General features: G+C 44.3%; 2 protein-coding genes across 3 annotated transcripts in view; one reads left to right on the top strand and one right to left on the bottom strand.

The window, feature by feature from the left end:
• The window catches only part of LOC142049836 (amyloid-beta A4 precursor protein-binding family A member 1-like), a 66,090-nt gene extending 65,820 nt beyond the window's left edge, over nt 1-270 (top strand). For both annotated transcript variants that reach the window (XM_075077919.1, XM_075077920.1), the window contains one exon: nt 133-270. In XM_075077919.1, the coding sequence (XP_074934020.1) occupies nt 133-204 (72 nt within the window). In that variant the 3' untranslated portion in view covers nt 205-270. The remainder of the gene's footprint in view (nt 1-132) is intronic.
• Nucleotides 271-563: 293 nt separating this feature from the next.
• The window catches only part of LOC142049588 (amyloid-beta A4 precursor protein-binding family A member 1-like), a 31,171-nt gene continuing 10,612 nt past the window's right edge, over nt 564-21,122 (bottom strand). Inside the window, exons 2-4 of the mRNA XM_075077409.1 lie at nt 8,690-8,776; nt 7,862-8,047; nt 564-2,216 (exon numbers count right to left, since the gene is read on the bottom strand). Coding sequence (XP_074933510.1) covers nt 2,196-2,216; nt 7,862-8,047; nt 8,690-8,776 — 294 coding nt within the window. The 3' untranslated portion in view covers nt 564-2,195. The remainder of the gene's footprint in view (nt 2,217-7,861; nt 8,048-8,689; nt 8,777-21,122) is intronic.

Here is a 21,122-nt window from a genome sequence, read left to right as displayed (position 1 = left end):
GCTTTCCTTTTCCCTTCTGCCCTATGTTACCTCAGCTAGTTTCTTCCCTAGTGCTCCCTAGGCTATGGACACTCATGTTTTTGGTAGCATGCCTAATAGGAGTATTGATTAACATGTCTTATTACCTTCTAGATTCATATGAAGACCATGCCAGCTGCTATGTACAGACTGTTGACTGCGCAAGAGCAACCAGTTTATATCTAAGGCTGACACCTCACCTTCACAACATGCATGAAGGATAGTTTTCCTCATTACTGTGTCTGTTTCTAGTGCTGCATTTGTGTCCACAGATATATTTCTCTCTCTCCCCAACATTTGCTGTGTATAAAGGGGGAGGGAAAAATATAGCCATGAGACTTTTTGGTTACATCTCTGTACAAGTAAAGCTTTATGCAACTCCACACAGAGAGTAAATAGCAGCAGCAGCGTTCATGGTAAGACTCACAAAAAGTTTTACATGCCTATGAAGAATGAATAACTGATGCTCGCATAAAACCCATTGTTCAAATGTACACCCTTTAATTTCTGTTCTTCAGGATAGTAGAACCCCAAAAGTTGCTCCATGAGTTGGTACAGACAATGCAATTTTGACATGTTTCAGCAAATAATTCAGAAGATGCGCTTTTTTGCAGTTGGGTCCCCCAGGTTTCTAATTCTTAAAATACTTGTTTTTCAAATGCAGTGAGTCTTTTATATGCCCATTTCAGAGGTTAAATGAGGGGGGAGAGGAGTGATCTCTAAATATCCAGCAAGAGTAATACTGAGGGGCTCTGCTGAAAAGCTATACATTCTAAGCTCTTAATTACAGATTTGGTGCACACAATTGTGTGCTTGTGTATACTGACATTTATAATTGTGCTTGAAAATAATAGGTCTCCACACTGTTCTAAGTAATTTTGTTACACTGAGCCATTTTAAAAGTATTTTTTGTTGAAAGACATCTAGTTTTTATTGACATTTTTCTTTAGATGTAAATAGGAGAAGTAAAGGTAAGGTGGGAATAAATTTATTTATTTGTTATATAAGTTAATTTGTGATTTGTTTTTCCATATGACACTTAGAGGATGTGTGAGTACTATATGGATTTGTGTGAAGAAATGTAGAGATGTATGAAATGCCGGATTTGACTGGTCTATAACTTATATCAGGGACAAAGGGGAAAAACAGTAAAAGAATAAAGCAGCTGATGGCTCTTTTTCCTCAAGATGAAAACATTCCATTTTGTATATCTACATTCTGTCCATACTGCATACTGCTGTTTACACTGAATTTGAACCATATATTTAGACCAGGCTGATGCCTTGAATTTTCTGAAAGCAACAGTTTCTGCCATGTAAAGGCTCAGTGTGATTAAAAACAAGACCAGAACACATATGGGGAAAAAAAAATACCATCCTTTTCACTTGAGAATGGTGTGATGCTTATAGCCATTAGTTTCTCAATTACTGTGGAATGGACTGTGTACTGCATTGTGTTTGGAGACTAGTAATGATACCTGGACTTTATTCCAGAGATTTCATGGATGTGTATGTACATATGCACACTTCTGTTGATGAGAGCCATGAAAACTTTGGTTTTCGCTGAGCACTTGGTTTCCATCTGTGGTCAGAGGTTTATTGTTGCCTTTCAGAAACCATGGACATACATGGGATGAACAGAGAGAGAGAAAGAAAAAAATCAGCTTTATATTTCAATGGGCAGTAAGGGAGATAACAGAACAGAGCATAAGCTGTTGCAGCAAGTGAATACATTTTAGTTTGAAAGTAGTGTAGAATAACTTCATTTACTGCAGTTCTTGTTTTTGCATAATTTAATCTTGATCTCTGGAATAGCAGATTTTGCAAGCAAATGGTTTTAGTATTCCAGATTAGTATTTACCTCTGCTATCAGACTGATGTAAATAGATTGTGAATGACTTGTGATTAGAGTTTTTAATTGTAGACATCTGGCTTATGGAGATAATTTGAAAATTTTCATAACTTCTTATAAAAATAGTAATCTATATCAATATGATATATTACCATATACTATTTAGTAGGTTATATACAGTGCAGGCTTTCCATAAGTTGCCTGAGGAAACTCAACAGTCTTGAAGACAGTTATCACACTTCTGATTCCTGCTGTGTTTTACACCCTCAACTTCACTTGTTTCTGTGGTTCTGTCCAATTCATGTTGAGGGATCTTCCCATTGACTTCAGTGGGAGATGAAGAAAACCTAAGCACACAAAAATTTGAATCATTAAAATCAAGGCTGTTTTCCTGCAATCAAGCTTATACCTAGTTGTAAGCACCTGAGTACCTAACCCATTGACTTCAAGGTGAACAGATGCTTAAAGCTAAGCATATGAATGCTTGTTGGATTGGATCCTAGTGAAGAATCACAGAATGGTAGGGGTTGGAAGGGACCTCTGGAGATCATCTTGTCCTACCCCCCTGCTTGAGCAGGCACACCCAGAGCAGGGGCACAGGACTGTGTCCAGGCAGGTTTTGAATGTCTCCAGGGAAGGAGACTCCACAACCTCCCTGGGCAGTCTGTTCCACTGCTCTGCCAGCCTCATAGTAAAGAAGTTTTTTCTCATATTGAGGTGGAACTTCCTGTGTTCCAACTTGTGCCCATTGCCCCTTGTCCTGTCAGTGGGCACTAATGAAAAGAGCCTAGTCCCGTCATCCTGACACCCACCCTTTAGCTATTTATAGGTATTGATGAAATCCCCATCAGTCTTCTCTTCTCCAGGCTAAACAAACCCAAGCCTTTCAGCCTTTCCTCATATGGGAGATGCTCCAGTCCCCTGATCATCTTTGTAGCTCTCTGCTGGACTTGCTCAAGGAGTTCCACATCCTTCTTAAACTGGGGGGCTCAAAACTGGACACAGTACTCTAAATGTAGTCTCACTAGGGCAGAGTAGATGGGGAGGATAACCTCTCTCGATCTGCTGGCCACACTCCTTTTAATGCATCCCAGGATACCGTTGGCCTTCTTGGCCACAAGGGCACATTGTTGGCTCATGGTCAGCTTGTTGTCCACCAGCACTCCCAGGTCCTTCTCAGCAGAGCTGCTTTCCAGTAGTTCAGCCCCCAGCCTGTACTGGTGCATGGGGTTGTTCCTCCCTAGCGGCAGGACCTTCACTCAGAATCTTCATTGTTCCGATTAATTGTAATATATGTATAAGATTTCTACACTGGGAAGTTTCCAGTGTACACTCCTGATAAGTCTTGTAAATAATCCCATTTTAGTTTGCAAAAGTAAAGACAGTTGCAAGAAAAATTAGCTCAAAAGGAAGAACTGGCAATTTTCTACAGTAGTGCAGTAGTTTATTAGATTAGATGCGTGAATTCTCCATGGATTTAAAAGAATAAACTGCCATTTTACATTCCTTCTTCTGTAAAAGGTCTAAAAAGTTTTTTTCCCTCTTCACTATTTCATATATTCTTATTAATGCTTCGGTGTTTACATTACAGATGAAACATCCTTTTTATTTTTATTAACAAGTTTCCCCACTTGTTTTGAATCTTGTTTTGATTTGAGATTTGTTTGGAATTTCCAGATTTGTTTTCTTTTGTGTGTTTTTCCCTTAATTTTCTAAATTAAATAAGTTTCTGAAGACGGCAATGTGCGTGAGATCTCTTGTACATATTTTGTGCAATGCCTAGACTCTCTTGTATTATTGTTCTGTAAAAAGGTCAAATAGGAATTATTATAAAGTGTTGGGAAAAGTGTAGTATTTTATTTGTAAAATATTGTTCTTTGTAAACACTGGACTTGGTGATCTCTCTCTATATATAAATGAGCCTAGAATGTGAGCCTGCACATCTGAATGTAATTCCTCTGATGTTTTTTGTCACAGGTCTTTGACCCTTTCTCTGTAATGGAGCTGCAATGGTTTCATTGGGGGGGATTTTGGGTTGAGGGGGAGTTGCCATCTATTTTGTTCTGATGTATTTACTGTGCTACATTCCTTTATTTAGCAGAGTACTAATGTCTATAAGAATTGCAACAATAAAATACAGAAAATAAATACCTCAGACAAGGCCGAGAGTTTGCTGATAATAATTTAGGAAGTGGCTTGCCAAAACTGAATGAATGTATGTATGCTAAGAAGGTGTTCAAATTTCTCTTCTGCCACTTAGTTTGCAGTAATGTATATGTGCATCTGCAGAATCAAACATATAACATTAACTATGTATTTAAAACAGCATTGTTTTAGGGTAATAAATGACACAACTTATCCTAAATTATATCAATTACTTAGCTAAGGTTGTGTCCCAGCTTTCATTTTCAATTCTTGCCACATGTGGACCTTTCCATAAATATGTTCACTATTTAAATATGCAGGGCATATGGCAGAAATGTTATTCTACTGTCTAACTTTAAATATGTTTTTCACTTAGGCAACAGTGTGGTGGGTTGACCCCAGCCAGCAGCAAAACACCCACCCAGGCTCTCACTCATTCCCCTTTCCTGTGGGATGGGGAGAAAACAGAAGGAAGTCAAGAAAACTCATGGACTGAGATAATAAAAATTTAATAGGGAAAGTAAAAGCTGCATGCACAAGCAAAGGAAATAGAAGAATTAATTCACTACTTCCCTTCAGCAGGGAGATGTCCAGCCACTTCCTGGGAAGTAGGGCCTCAGTATGCGTAGTAGTTGCTTCAGAAGACAAACGCCTGAATAATGAATGCCTCCCCTCCTCCTCATTTCTTTCAGCTTTTACTGCTGAGCATGACATCATATGGTGTAGAATAGCCCTTTGGTCAGTCTGGGTCACCTGTCCTGGTGGTGTTCCCTCCCAACCTCTTACCTGCCCCCAGTCTACTTGCTGGGGGCAGGGGGAGAAAAAGAGAGAAAACCTTGATGCTGTGCAAGCACTGCTCAGCAGTAGCCAAAGCATTGGTGTGTTATCAACGCTGTTTTAGCCACAAATGCAAAGCATAGCACCATACAGGTTGCTGTGAAAAAAGTTGACCCCATCCCATACAGATCCAGTACAAACAGATTACTTCCTATATTCCTAATTGCTAATCTAGTGGCCCTCTGTGATGGAGTGACTGCATCAGTGGACAAGGGAAGAGCTACAGACGTCATCTACCTGGACTTCTGTAAGGCCTTTGATACTGTCACCCACAACAGTCTTGCTGCTAAATTGGAAAGATAAAATAAATAAAAATATGGGTTTGACGGATGGACTGTTACATGAATAAGGAATTGGCTGGATGGCCGCGTCCAAAGAGTTATAGTCAATAGCTTAATGTCCAAGTGGAAAGCAGTAATGAGTGGTGTCCCTCAGGGGTCTGTACTGGGACCAATACTATTTAGTATCTTCATCAATGACATAGTGGGACTGAGTGCACCCTCAGCAAATTTGCAGACGACACCAAGCTGAGTGGTGCAGTTGATAAACTAGAGGGAAGAGATGACATCCAGAGGGACCTTGACAGGCTTAAGGAGTGGGCCCATACGAACGTCATGAAGTTCAACAAGGCCAAGTGCAAGGTCCTGCACCTGGGTCGGGGCAATCCCCAGTATCAGTACAGACTGGCTGCTGAACTGATTGAGAGCAGCCCTGTGGAGAAGGACTTGGGGGTACTGGTGGATGAAAAATTAGACATGAGCTGGCAATGCGTGCTTGCAGCCCAGAAAGCCAATCATATCCTGGGCTGCATTAAAAGAAGTGTGGCCAGCAGGTCGAGGGAGGTGATTCTGTCACTCTGCTCCGCTCTCATGAGACCCCACCTGCAGTACTTCATCCAGCTCTGGGGTCCCCAGCACAAGACAAACATGGACCTGTTAGAGAGGGTCCAGAGGAGGGCCACAAAAATGGCTGGAACACTTCTATGAAGAAGGGCTGAGAGAGTTGTGTTGTTCAGCCTGGAGAAGAGAAGGCTCTGGGGACACCTTATTGTGGCCTTTCAATATAGAAAGAGGGCTTATAAGAAAGATGGAGAGTTTTTACCAAGGCCTGTAGTGACAGGACAGGGGGCAACAGTTTTTAACTGAGAGAGGGTAGATTTAGATAAGATATAAGGAAGAATTTTTTTTGTTATGATGAGGGTGGTGAGACACTGGAACAGGTTGCCCAGAGAAGTTGTGGATGCCTGTGATACAAATGGTAATAGAAACTGACAGTGTTATAAAACGCAGCTTTACTGAGGTAGTAGGAAAGATGAGCAACAGCATGCCCATACTGCAACTCACCCAATCACCAATAGCTAACACAGGCTCATAAGCGATGCCATGGCTCTGGCAGACTGCCAGGGACACTTGGCGTCCAGGTCATCTGGCAGCAACAGCCAATTGTGCAAATGCCTTTTGAATATGGGTAAGAGTCATGCTTTCCTATGGCTCCACCAATGGCAGTATGATTTGAGAGCATCATACTTTACATGAATAATGTGGGTGGCATCCTGCCTACACTGCTGATGTCAGTCAAGGGGCAGGGTGTTGGCAGTCTGTCTACGCTGCCAATATTGGTCAAGGGGCAGGGTGTCAGGAGGCAGGGTGTCAATATCCCATCATTGGAAGTGTTCAAAGTCAGGTTGGAAGGGGCTTTGAGCAAGTTAATCTAGTGAAAGATGTCCTTGCCCATGGCAGGGGGGTGAACTTGATGATCTTTAAAGGTCTCTTCCAACCCAAACCATTCTATGAATCTATGATTCTAGCTCCTAACACCTGCTACTGGTGGTAGAGGCAGGGATGGGTAGAAAAACAAAGGCATGTAAAGGGAAAGCTCTGATCTCTGTGCCATGCAAGGAAGCAGCTGAAAAAAGCAGACTAGTGGAATCCTTTGTTATGAGGTGATCAAGGTAAACTGGGAATGATATACATATTGTTTACAAGTGGAAAGCAATATGGCATAAGTGCAGAGCTGATGAGTGCAGGAAACTGAGTGTGGAATAGTGCTGTGCATAACACTGGTTCCTGCTGGGTGCAGGAACCTCAATTGTCCTTCTTGTAATGAGGGGCCCAAATCTGAACACAGTATTCAAGGTGCGGCCTCACCAGTGCCGAGTACAAAGGGACGATCACTTCCCTAGTCCTGCCGGCCACACTATTCCTGATACAAGCCAGGATGCTGTTGGCCGCCTTGGCCACCTGGGCACACTGCTGGCTCATGTTCAGGCAGATGTCAATCAGTACCCCAGGTCCTTTTCTTCCAGGCAGCTTTCCAGCCACTCTTCCCCAAGCCTGTAGCATTGCATGGGGTTGTTGTGACCTGGCACTTGGCCTTGTTAAACCTCATACAATTGGCCTCAGCCCATTGATCCAGCCTGTCCAGATCCTTCTGTAGAGCCTTCCTACCCTCAAGCAGATCAACATTCCTGCCCAATTTGGTATCATCTGCAAATTTACTGAGGGTGCCCTTGATCCCCTCATCCAGATCACTGATAAAGATATTAAACAAGACTGGCCCCAACACTGAGCCCTGGGGAACATCACTTGTGACCGTCCACCAACTGGATTTAGCTCCATTCACCACAACTCTGGGCTCGGCCATCCAGCCAGTTTTTTTACCCAGCAAAGAGTATACCTGTCTAAGGCATGAGCCACCAGCTTCTGTAGGATGATGCTTTGGGAGACAGTGTCAAAAAAAAATCTTTTTTCAGTTTAGAATGTGTCCCTCACTTTTTCTGGGAAAGCATTAAATTTACTTGAAAAAAATGAAGTTACATAAATACTGACTTTGCAAGTAAAACTCAGGGTTCCATCATGCAAAGAGAAAACAAGTTCTTCTACTTCAATTAAATATTTTTATGCAATTAAGAAACAAGCCAAACAGGACCACTGGCTATAGACTTTCAAGCCTGTCAAGATGTGATCACAGTTTATCTCCTAGAAAAATCACAAGAAAAAGCAATCCTTACATCCTCAGACTCGAAGATGTGGCAAATCATTTTGTATTGCCTTTTTCCATCTTGGGAAGGGTGAGATGCTTCCACACTGTCCCGGGAATTTGATTGCAGCATTTGTCTATGAGCCATCAGAACAACTATATTCCCTATATCCGCAGTGTAAGAAATGGTCCTCAGAGGATAATCCATCATAGTTTCCTGAAGGATAGAAAAAATGGTATCAGACGCTGTTTTAAGCAAATTCTTATTGCACTTTTGATGTTTTATAAAGAGATTAATGGCAGCATGACACCTTTATTAAGTAAATGTCTACAAAAAGGAAATAAGTCTCCTGTATGAAAGGAGGTGCCAAGAGGAACCATCAGCCTGACTTTCAAAAAAAGCAAACCATAAAAAAAGCACATTTTGAAAGTGAAAGTTACTGTGGAAAAGAACAGAAAGACTTGGGTATCTTGTCCTGTACACGCACAACACGCTGAGGACTAAGGACCTCAAATTAGTTTTCACAACCAAATACCTTCGGCTTGTCTGTGGACAATTGGTACTTGTCATATTATAGTATAGACTGCCTAGAATACTGTATAATATGAACAAAGCTTCTTATCTTTTGGGCTGACTGCAATTAGCATACCTGCCAAATCAGTCAGACAACACTGATTAATTCCATGTTTTATGTGGTTCTTGAGCATAGCTTTCTGACCAGGAAGTCTTGGAGGGAACTGTAAGAGCCAGCACTCCCTGAAAGTCAAATTTTGGCAGGTAGATGAAGGTCTGTTTCAAAAGACTATTATTATAACACTGACAAGGCCTGACCTGGCAAAGGTGCTTCTTTCTCCATACCTGAGTGTCTGCATTCAATACTTTTGTTCTCTGTGTAGAAATAAAGAGGTCCACTTCAGTCACAGGTTGAAATTCACCTTCTAGAGCCTGAAAATAAATGGAATAGAGTCAATAACATTAGGTAACACCCTTAACAAGATCACAAACAAGACACAGTCACCAGAACAGCAATTCAAAACAAAGTATTAGATCGCAGAAGCCAAAACTAAACAAAGATATATGGAAACCCTATATAAGGTATGAAAGTGGGTTAGATGCAATTTGTAAAATTTTTAATCCCGTAAAATCCACTCTGACCTCCCTTCACATACAGGGGCTTAACAACAGCGAATGCTCAGAATAATTGAAAAATCTGTACCATAGGTGCAGTTTTAAATAACTTATAGTGCAGTTCTGGTAAGAGGGTCTTCACAGTCAAACAACATACTATTAACACGCTAACTCCCTCTAGAAGCCGTACCTTTGTAAACAAAAAGCAAATGCTTGCAATTTTAAGTGCTTTTTAAAAAATCTGATAACTATTTAAGAACTCCATAATCATAACATATTACTAAAATATGAGTCAGTCAGCATATAATTGTGTGTCTATTCTTTTTTCCTTTATTTGACACAGCTGTGAATCAAGCAAAACACTCTCTATAGAGGAATAAAAAAAGCACTTTTTAAAAAAAATTTGCCAGTTTACAGAATAAAACCTTTGACACATCAGTCCTATTTCCTTGGTATGCATTTTTGGTACTACCTGTATCCCTTTGATAAGTCCAATCTTTACCCTATTTCTAACACAAAATGGCTAATGATAAGCAATGGCTAATGACAGCCAACCAGGCAATTGATTTCTGAGAAATGTTAACTGACATGGTAACTCAGAAATAACCCTAAAAAAATCCTGCTGGATGCAAAAAAGAAAAGCACAAAATAAAAAGGAAGAAAAAAAACCAACAAAGCAAACAGAAGAACAGATATAACATCAAGCTGATGGTGGATGTACTGCACCTTCTTCCTGCCTTTGGCTAATTTCTGGGCCATCTGTTTAGCATGTAATAAACAGAGATGGAAAATAGTTAGAGAATAACTTCCAAAGAGAAATCTGCACCAGGAGAGTATATAAAAGGATTTTTTCCCCATTTAAACGTTACTCTGAAGAGTTTCCTCCCCTACTCTCCAAAAGCCTTTGCTCATTTACAGCAGTACAAATTGAGAGTGGCTCCTCCAAAGTAAAGTCAGCATAAGGTGCAAGAAAAGAATCCCACCCATTATTATTCCAACTTTCTCAGATTTAAAGAATTTAAATACAAATCGCTTAATGGTCTCACACGCACACGGAATCATAAACCCCAAAGCATGCAATCTTTAATCCCAAACACAGAAATAAGTTAACTTTTCCTGGAAAAAAAAATAGAAGCTATATCTGACTGAACCCTTCTGCCCCCAACTACATCTCCTCCTATGCAAATACACCCATGCATTTGGAGACCAGGTTTTTCTGTGACACCTTCATAACGATATTTCTATACCATCACATTATTCCTAGAATGGGGAAGATAATATACTTCATAAACACCTGAAATTGTCTCTTACTGTAACTCTCCTTTATATCCAAAGATATTTCATTCATGGAAACATCCTATGTACTATTACTGTGACAACAGCAATGCTTGAAAACAAGCATCATTGCTTTGCAGTCGGTTTAAATATAAACCCAAGGACTCTGAAGATTTGAACGTATGGACCTGCTTATTGAAGAAATACAAGATTGACCCAACTGGCATATAGCCTTTTTACTTTGAAGATGGAAGGACCACTTCCTCTGAGTTCAAGATCGGTGCATCCCTAGGAGGAAGAAGTCAAGCAAAGGAGCCAGGAGACCCTCATGGATGAGCAAAGAGATTCTAGAGAAACTCAAATAGAAGAGGGAGGTTCACAGCATGTGGAAAAAGGGACTGGCTACTTGGGAGGAATATAGGAATGTTGTCAGGGTATGCAGAGATGCGACGAGGAAGGCCAAGGCCCACTTGGAATTAAATCTGGCAATGCATGTCAAAGATAAGAAGAAGGGCTTCTTTAAATACATCAGCAGTAAAAGGAAGACTGGGGATAGAGTGGGCCCACTGCTGAACAAGGTAGGGGCCCTGGTGACACAGGATGCAGAGAAGGCGGAGTTACCGAATGCCTTCTTTCTTCAGTCTTTACTGATAAGGCTGGCCCTCAGGCATCTCAGCCCCCAGAGAAGAGAGAGAAAATATGGAGAAAGGAGGACTGACTTCCCCTTGGTTGAGAAGGATTGGGTCAGAGATCACCTAAGCAAACTGGATCCTCGCAAATCCATGGGCCCCGATGGGATGCACCCACAAGTGCTGAGGGAACTGGCGGCTGTTCTTGCCGAGCCACTCTCCATCATCTTTGAAAGGTCGTGGAGGACAGGAGAGGTGCCCGAGGACTGGAGGATGTCAAATGTCACAGTCTTCAAAAAGGGCAAGAAGGAGGACCTGGGAAACTATAGGCCAGTCAGCCTCACCTCCGTCCCCAGAAAGGTGATGGAGCAGTTCATCCTGGAGGTCATCTCCAGGCATGTAGAGGACAAGAAGGTTATCAGAAACAGTCAACATGGATTCACCAAGGGAAGATCATGCTTGACCAACCTGATAGCCTTCTATGATGGTGTGACTGGCTGGGTCAGCGAAGGGAGAGCAGTGGATGTTGTTTACCTTGACTTCAGCAAGGCATTCGACACTGTCTCCCATAACATCCTCACAGACAAGCTAAGGAAGTGTGGGTTAGATGAGATGACAGTGAGGTGGATAGAGAACTGGCTCAATAACAAAGCTCAGAGGGTTGTGATCAATGGGGCAGAGTCTTGTTGGAGGCCTGTCACTAGTGGTGTTCCCCAGGGGTCTGTGCTGGGTCCAGTCCCGTTCAATATATCCATCAATGACCTGGATGATGGGACAGAGTGTAACCTCAGCAAGTTTGCTGACGATACCAAGCTGGGAGGAGTGGCTGATAGGCCAGAAGGCTGTGGTGTCCAGGTCAGCGAGACCTGGACAGGCTGGAGAGCTGGGCTGAGGGGGACCTCATGAAACTCAGCAAGACCAAGTGCAAGGTCCTGCCCCTGGGGAGGAACAACCCCATGCACCAGTACAGGCTGGGGGCTGACCTGCTGGAAGGCGACTCTGTTGAGAAGGACCTGGGAGTGCTGGTGGATAGCAAGCTGACCCTGAGCCATCAGTGTGCCCTTGTGGCCAAGAAGGCCAACTGCGTCCTGGGGTGCATTAAAAGGAGTGTGGCCAGCAGGTGGAGGGAGGTTATCCTCCCCCTCTACTCTGCCCTAGTGAGACTACATTTAGAGTACTGTGTCCAGTTCTGGACCCCCCAGTTTAAGAAGGACAGGGATCTGCTTTAGCAAGTCCAGCGGAGAGCTACAAAGATGATCTGGGGACTGGAGCATCTCCCATATGAGGAAAGGCTGAGAGACTTGGGTTTGTTCAGCCTGTAGAAGAGAAGACTAAGGGGGGATCTCATCAATGCTTATAAATATCTAAAGGGCGGGTGTCAAGAGGATGGGACTGGACTCTTTTCAGTGGTGCCCACTGACAGGACAAGGGGCAATGGGCACAAGTTGGAACACAGGAAGTTCCACCTAAACATGAGAAGAAACTTCTTTCCTGTGAGGGTGCCAGAGCAGTGGAACAGGCTGCCCAGAGAGGCTGTGGAGTCTCCTTCCCTGGAGACATTCAAAACCCACCTGGCCATGGTCCTGTGGACCCTGCTCTAGGTGTGCCTGCTCAAGCAGGGGGGTTGGACAAGATGATCTCCAGAGGTCCCTTCCAACCCCTGCCATTCTGTGATGAACATGTCTTCTTACATAAGTGAGTTAACAGGTGTTCTCTAAGGGGACAAGGGCCTATTATGCTCAGAATCTTGTTTATTGTTTAAGAGGAAGCACACCTTTTTTTTAATATATATATTCAATCTTTGCTTTTTCTTCATTGGTCTGCAACTCCAGGTTACATCCGAATTTACTCTATATGGTGGCTTTTTACAGATGCTAGGCGCTATTTCAATATTCTCTGTTACCCCTAAAATCAGTTTTTTCCAGCATTTCTTTAACTGACCCTTGGTGCGTTTATAGCCATGGGGTCTCCGGTGCCAAAATCCTGTGCCCCATCTCTTTTTATCCTACTCCTTTATTCCTCTACACTGCATCGTCTGTCTCCAATTCTCAAGGCCCCTGCTATCATAACAGGCCTGTATTTCTCTACACTACATTACTATGTCAGAATCATAAAACCATGGTGGCACCATACAAAGATAGACAAAAGAAAATAATATTATCCATAGACACCTGATCAATTATAAAAATTGCTGTTATAGCTAAATCATTTTAAAACAAAGTCATGGACAGATCAAGAGAACTTCAGACAGAGCAGGCCTGACAAACTTCAGTCCTGAGGCACTGCAAACTCAACACAAATTTACCAATGGAAATAAAATATTAGAGGACTACAGGGTAACACGTTATAGATTGTGCTGGTTTTGGCTAAGAAGGGGTTAATTCTCCTCACTGTGGGAGGTCGGCTACCTTTCCAGCTTCCCGGCTCTGCCGTGTGGCGGGGGGCTGGGAGGGGCAGGTCCATGGTGGGGGCGGCTGACCCCGACTGGCCAATGGCATGTTCATTCCATTCCATGTGACACCATGACCAGTATATTATGGGGGGGTGCAGTTTGCGGCTCGGGAGAAGCGCGGCGTCGGGTCGGCGGGCGGTGAGCGGCTGCGTCGCGTGTGGTTTGTTTCAGCAGTTCGTTCCCCCCCCTTCCCCCCTCCCTTCCCCCCTGCCCCGGGGTTTTGCGCCTCTCATTGTTCTCCTTTACATTGTATTTCTGTTGTTGTTTCTTTTAATCTTAATTAGTAAACTGTTCTTATCCCAACCCACGAGCGTTACCCTTCTGATTCTCTCCCCCATCTACCGGTGGGGGAGTGAGCGAGCGACTGTGTGGGGCTGAGCTGCCGGCTAATCCACGACAATCTTTTTGGCGCCCAACGTGGGGCTCAAGGGTTGGAGATAATAACAGCTGCTGGTCACAGCACCATGTTCTCATTTTTGCAGTTGGTGTTAAAGATTGGTGTTGATTTCTTTAGTCTGCTGTGTTCTGCAGTGATTAGTAACATTTTGCCTACAAGATTTGTTATGCAAACACTCGTTTTCTGCTTTATCTGGTATTTCCAGTTGTGCCTGCAATGGAACTTTCTAGCACCCTCTAATGATGGTACTGGGCATGTGCCCCACTGCTGAGTGGGAGGTGTGGATATGCAAAACAGTTATTGACTATGCAAGAGGACAACGCTATAAAAAGGAGAAACCAGCAGAGACCACAAGGAGTGTTCTGGAACATTCTCCCTCCACTGGATTTGAAGATACATTGGATGGACGGACTGCACGGATGGACCAACTGCTGCAGATCCGTGGTGGTAGCTATCACAATGCGTGCTCTCTCCCTCTCCCTTTCTCACCTTTTTTCTCTTTCTCTCCTTTCCTCTCACATGTTTATTGTTGGCCAAATAAAGTGACTTGGCACTTGACTCCATTTTGAGTCTTAATTCTGTTTCCGAGAATGTAAAAGGAACCTAGTCACGATAAAACATTGGGGTTAATCAGAAGTTAAGCCCAGCCACCCCCAACCACCCAGAATTATCTGAGGTCGGTTGGAAAGCAAGGGGGTTTAACCTCTGCCAAATTATTCAACCCAACAGTCGATCCTGACAAATTTGTAAGAAGTTTCTGAGCCCTTAGTGGTATATTTGGGGAAGGGAAAAGGGATCTGGGTGCTGATCACTTCCAGCCTTCCAGCTCCACTGAAGGAGAGATTTGCCTGCATTGTTTACAGTCACTTCTGCAGGAAAGCAATTGAAACAGCAGTAAAACTTCCTACTTCAAATGCTTCTCTAGGTGAGTGTTGTAATGGGCCGCAAGCAAGAATGCACTCAAGGAAATAATCTTTGCAAGCTTCATGGGGACACCCTGGAGGGATGCAAACAACCTAGCAGCAGGCAGGTGCCAGTCCTAACCAAGACAAAAGGAACTAACGACATCTCCATCTAGATAAGAGTCAGAACACCAGCTGAAACCAACATGCCTTGCAACACACTGTGACAATCATTTACCAGCAGTCCTGGTCAACCGGGGAGGTCTCAGATGACTGGAAGCTGGCGAATGTGACGCCCCTCTACAAGAAGGGTCGGAAGGAGGATCCAGGGAACTACAGGCCTGTCAGCCTGACCTCGGTGCCGGGAAAGGTCATGGAGCAGATCATCTTGAATACCATTACGCAGCACATGCGGGACATGCAGGGGATCGGGCTCAGCCAGCACGGGTTTATGAAAGGGAGGTCCTGCCTCACTAACCTGGTCTCCTTCTATGATAAGGTGACCCGCTTAGTGGATGAGGGGAAGGCTGTGGACGTTGTCTATTTCGACTTTAGTAAGGCCTTTGACACTGTCTCCCACAGCATTCTCCTGGAGAAACTGGCTGCTCACGGCTTGGACAAGTGCACTCTGCGCTGGGTTCAAAACTGGCTGGACGGCCGAGCCCAGAGAGTGGTGGTGAATGGAGTCAAATCCAGTTGGCGGCCAGTCACGAGTGGTGTTCCCCAGGGCTCAGTGTTGGGGCCGGTCCTGTTCAATATCTTCACTGATGATCTGGATGAGGGGATTGAGTGCACCCTGAGTAAGTTTGCAGATGACACCAAGCTGGGTGGAAGTGTCGATCTGCTGGAGGGCAGGAAGGCCCTACAGAGGGACGTGGACAGGCTGGATTGATGGGCTGGGGCCAACGGTATGAGATTCAACAAGGCCAAGGGCCAGGTCCTGCACTTTGGTCACAACAACTCCATGCAACGCTACAGGCTTGGGGAGGAGTGGCTGGAGAGCTGCCTGGAGGAAAAGGACCTGGGGGTATTGGTTCACAGCCGGCTGAACATGAGCCAGCAGTGTGCTCAGGCGGTCAAGAAGGCCAATGGCCTCCTGGCTTGTATCAGGAATAGTGTGGCCAGCAGGAGCAGGGAGGTGATAGTGCCCCTGTACTCGGCACTGGTGAGGCCTCACCTCGAGTACTGTGTGCAGTTTTGGGCCCCTCACTACAAGGAGCATGTCCAGGGAAGGGCAACGAAGTTGGTGAAGGGTCTAGAGAACAAGTCTTAAGAGGAGCAGCTGAGGGAATTGGGGTTGTTTAGTCTGGAGAAGAGGAGGCTGAGGGGAGACCTTACCACTCCCTACAACTACCTGAAAGGAGGTTGTAGCGAGGCGGGGGTCGGTCTCTTCTCCCTAGTAACAAGTGATAGGACGAGAGGAAATGGCTTCAAGCTGCGCCAGGGGAAGTTTAGGTTGGATATTAGGAAAAGCTTCTTCACCAAAAGGGTTGTCAGCCATTGGAACAGGCTTCCCAGGGAAGTGGTTGAGTCTCCATCCCTGGAGGTATTTAAAAGGAGGGTAGATGTGGTGCTTGAGGCTATGGTTTAGTGGTGGACTTGGCAGTGATAGGTTAGCAGTTGGACTTGATGATCTTAAGGGTCTTTTCCAACGTTAACAATTCTATGATTCTATGATTCTAAGATTACTCAATGGGACAACTCATGACCATGAGTGGAAGGAATCACAGTTCATGGAAAGGACACAAAAATCACCCCTTCAACAAACCACTGGGGACCATCAGAGACCACCTGTTGCCTCTTTAGGGGCTCCTAAGGGACTTAAAACACATGTGTAATTAAGATGCAAGTATTATAATTAGTTCCAGGAAATCTAATGCATATGTGCATAACTGAGCAATATAAGCTTTTTCTATTGCAACTTGGGGCATGCATGCTAGGAGTAATTATTTATCCCCCCCATGCATCTGATGCTGTAATAAAGAATGCCTGCTTCTTAATACTACATTGGTGTTAAGGAGTTTTATTTCTGATTTCGGTGACAGTTTTTGGTGACCCAGGTGGGACTCTGCTCTTGAACCTCGACAGATCTGTGGGATCGCAGGGCCTCCAGCTGGCACTGAGGGATTCTCAGGGACAACCTCCGATCCCTGGACAAAAGAGCTCTGAGCAAGGCCCCATGGAAGGTGAAGGAATTCTTTTCTTAAAGGATTTAAAGGAATATTAAAGGTAAAGGTTGCATGCCTGTAAGGCACAGCACAAGCTATGCAGGGTTGGACTATAAAGGTACCTAAGGGACGGCTTGTTTGCATGTTACTATGGGGACGGCTGGAGTGCCAGCCAAGGGGCCAGGTATGAGTCCCAGTGAGGTAAAGGAATTAAGCGCTTGCTGGCATGAGTGCCTCACATACCAGCCTAAGGTCTGCCCACACAGGAAGGGAAAGTTTATTTAATTGGAAATTCTAACTATAATTTGGTTTTAAGTACCAGCACTTGTATATTGGTTTTGGTCAATTATTAAGAGAAAAATAATTTTGCAAAGTATGTTTTCTGGTTGGGGATTCGAGTCCCCTATTTGGTTTGGAATGGGGTTCGAGTCCCCAAAGCTTAAGGAGTGGGTTAGAGTCCCACTGAAAGGGGTTTGAGTCCCCAGTTTGGTTAATTGTCTTGATTGGTCTCTGAATTTTGGCTTGGTTATCAGAACTATGGATTTGTTTTTGCATGCTTGGATCAGAGAGTTGTTTTGGAACTCACATTTAATATGGGTGGGGAATCATCTAAAGGAGTCATCTTAAGGAAATCACCTTTAGGGTGTTTACTGAAGCATTGGAGGAAGGGCGGGGGTGTGTGATCCCCTCACAAGGAAGCAGTTAACTGAATATTGTAATCATTGGTAGCCAATGTATACTTTGAAATATAATACTATAATAATACAATGTTATTATAATGTAATAATACTATATTACAGTTAATGTTGTTTTGTAAAAGAGAAGGAAAATGTGATGAGATACCATATGTGGATTTGTGTTTCACGTTGCGGAATGCTTGGAAAAGTAGAAAAGAACGAGGATTGATTACAAAGGATGCAAATGTTTTGGCTTTAGAACAAATTTGGGACAAATGCCTAAATGATGTTGTTCTGCATGTAGTACTGGTAAAAGGTGTAAAATACAAGGAGCCAGTGGAAGAGGAAGATGATGTAGGATTATTAGTGGCTCTGGGTCAGGGAAATCTACGGGGAGGTAATGATCAGGGTGGAAACAGGGAAGTTGGAGAAGTGGATAATAGGGATGTGGACAGTGATGCTGAAAGTGAAGGGGAGAATTTCAGTGCAGTAGCAGGAAGAACTAGGAGAGGGGGTCAGTGCTACAAGCGCCCTTAAGGCAGGCTGTGGGTCTGACAGGGGAACCAGTGTGGGTTAAAGTATCCTCCTCAGTAGCAGACTTAAGGGCTTGGATGGAAAGAGATGGCTGGAACATATAGGGAAGACCTGGAAAAGGTGGCAAAGTTATTGGAAACTATTGTGGAGAATCATGATCCAGAGTGGAAGGATATGCAGGTGGTATTGAATATATTGTTGACATATGAGGAGTGGAGGTCTGTTGTGGTTAAGGCTAGGGAAGAAGCAGGGAGGGTTCACGCTCAGGATATTCACCCAGTAGTGGCTAATCCATATACCTTGCTGACAACCTTGAAGGAAAAGCATAAGTGGTTTACTGTGCTTGATCTCAAGGATGAGCCTTCTTCTGCACACCTCTAGACAAAGATAGCCAGGCGATATTTGCCTTTGAATGGGAAAGCCCCACCACCTAGCACAAAGCACCACTTACTTGGATGGTGCTGCCTCAAGGGTTTAAGAATAGACCTACAATAATTGGCAACCAGCTGGCAAAGGAGCTGGAATTATGGAAGAAGGAAAACCCAGAGGGAACAATACTGCAATATGTAGATGACATTTTGTTGGCTGCAGAGACTGGGAGAGAATGTCTACAAATTACTATAAGCCTGTTGAATTTCTTAGGACAAGGAGGATATCGTGCATCAAAGAGCAAAGCTCAGGTGGGAAAAGAGACTATGATTTCTTTAGGTTTTGAGGTTTTACAAGGACAACAGAGACTGGGAGCCAACAGAAAAGAAGCGATCTGCCAAACTCCAGAACTAAGAACTGTACGAGAGCTGAGGGTGTTTCTGGGTATGGCCGGGTGGTGCAGGCTGTGGATCCTCAGTTATGGACTGTTGGTAAAACCCCTTTATGAAACCTTAAGGGGGTCAACAGAGAGCCACCTACTATGGACCCCTGAATGCCATGTAGCTTTTAAGGACTTAAAAAAGGCTTTGATGTCAGCACCTGCATTGGGACTGCCCAATTTGTCTAAACCTTTTGAGTTATTTGTACATGAAAGACAGCATCTTGCCTTGGGTGTGCTGACTCAAATACTGGGAACCTAGAGAAGAGCTGTGGGGTATTTCTCTAAACAAATTGGATAGTATGAGTAAAGGATGGCCAGGATGTTTGTGTGCTGTAGCTGCAACTGTTCTTCTAATCCAAGAAGCTAGAAAATTAACAATAGGACAAAGAATCACTGTGTACATTCTACATATGGTGGTTTTTGTCTTAGAGCAAAAGGGGGGACATTGGTTGTCTCCAAGCTGTATGCTCAAATATCAAGTTATCTTGTTGGAACAGGATGATGTGGAACTTAAAATCACCACAGCAATCAAGCCAGCAATGTTTCTGAATTCAGAAATAAGGGACCCTGAACACTTGCACCATGACTGTCTGCAAACCATCGAACACGTATATTCCAGCAGACAGGATTTAAGAGATGAACCATTAACTAAGCCTGATTTAGAGCTGTTTACAGATGGTAGCAGCTTCGTAGGAGATGGGAAACGGATGGCCGGATATGTGGTGGCTACAACTAAACAGATAATAGAGGCTGGGGCCCTACCTATCAATACGTCGGCCCAGAAGGTGGAACTAGTGGCTTTAAGATGAGCCTTGAAGGTAGCTGCAGGGAAAAAGGTAAGTATATGGACTGATTCAAAATACACATTTGGGATTGCCCATGCACATGGGGCTATCTGGAAAGAAAGAGGATTGTTGTCAGCTCAAGGATCACCTATTAAATACAAGGAAGAAATTCTCCAACTTCTACAGGATATTAAAAAACCTAAGGAAGTGGCGATAATGCATTGTAAAGCACATCAGTTCTGCTAAAGAGGTGGCTGAACAAGTGTCGTGGTTTAGCCGGAAGCTCAGCCCCACACATTTTGCTCGCTCACTCCCCCACCGGTAGATGGGGGAGAGAATCAGAAGGGTAATGCTTGTGGGTTGGGATAAGAACAGTTTAATAATTAAAATTAAAAGAAGCAACAACAGAAATGCAATGTAAAGGAGAACAACGAGAGGCGCAAAGCCCCGGGGGAGGGGGGAAGAGAGGGGGAAGGGGAACGAACCGCCGAAACAAACCGCACGCGCCGCAGCCGCCCGCCAACCCGATGCCGCGCCGCTCCCAAGCTGCAACCTGCCCCCCCTCAATATACTGGTCATGGTGTCACATGGTATGGAATGAACATGCCATTGGCCAGTTGGGGTCAGCCACCCCCACCATGGCCCTGCCCCTCCCAGCCCCACCTGCCACGCGGCAGAGCGCGGGAAGCTGGAAAGGTAGCCGACCCCCACAGGGAGGAGAATTAACCCCTTCTCAGCCAAAACCAGCACATTCTCCACCCCTTATTCCATACCATTTACACCATGCCCAGGTCCCATATGATGCAATACAACCGTACCAACCACCACCCCTCCCCTTCCCATCCTTTAACATAATACACAGACATCATTCCCTTAGTCTATGGACCTTCCCTGTAAAATGTCCATTAAAATGTCCATTGAGTTCACCCAGTCCATGACTCTGGGCTCCATCTGTTGTATCAGGCTTTCAGGGTGGGAGAGATGGTGTGTGGCGTTGGGTTGCTGCATACCGAGTCAGTCATCATTCCATCACTGCTGCATGGCTTGTTTCATAGTTTATCTTCCATGGGTTGGGAGGCTCGTACTCTGATACCATTGATACAACACAGAGGTGACACACAGTATTATATAGCAGTTCACATTGTGCCATTCAGTTCATTGAATGTTTTCGCCCAAAATCAAATCCCCTTGAGGCACACATCGGATTTCTCCATCCTCCCGCATCACCCACCAAGTGCACCCAGGTCCTCGAGCAAAAGCAATCCCACGAATGGGTTTGCCTTTGCCGGAGGCAGGAAGAACCCAGACTGTTTTGCCCAGCATACTTTTTGTGTGCACTACAGGGACTCTATCCCCTTCCACAGTACGTAAGGGTTCTGACTGGGCAGGGCCAGCTCGGTTGGCAGATCCCCTCATGTTGACTAACCAGGTGGCTTTTGCTAAATGTGTATCCCAGTGTTTGAATGTCCCACCCCCCCATTGCTCTCAGTGTAGTTTTTAACAGTACATTGTACCGGTCAATTTTCCCAGAGG

The sequence above is a fragment of the Phalacrocorax aristotelis genome, chromosome W (genome assembly GCF_949628215.1).
Source record: "Phalacrocorax aristotelis chromosome W, bGulAri2.1, whole genome shotgun sequence".
NCBI classification, from domain to species: Eukaryota; Metazoa; Chordata; class Aves; order Suliformes; family Phalacrocoracidae; genus Phalacrocorax; species Phalacrocorax aristotelis.
This window is presented reverse-complemented; position numbering and strand designations above follow the sequence as displayed.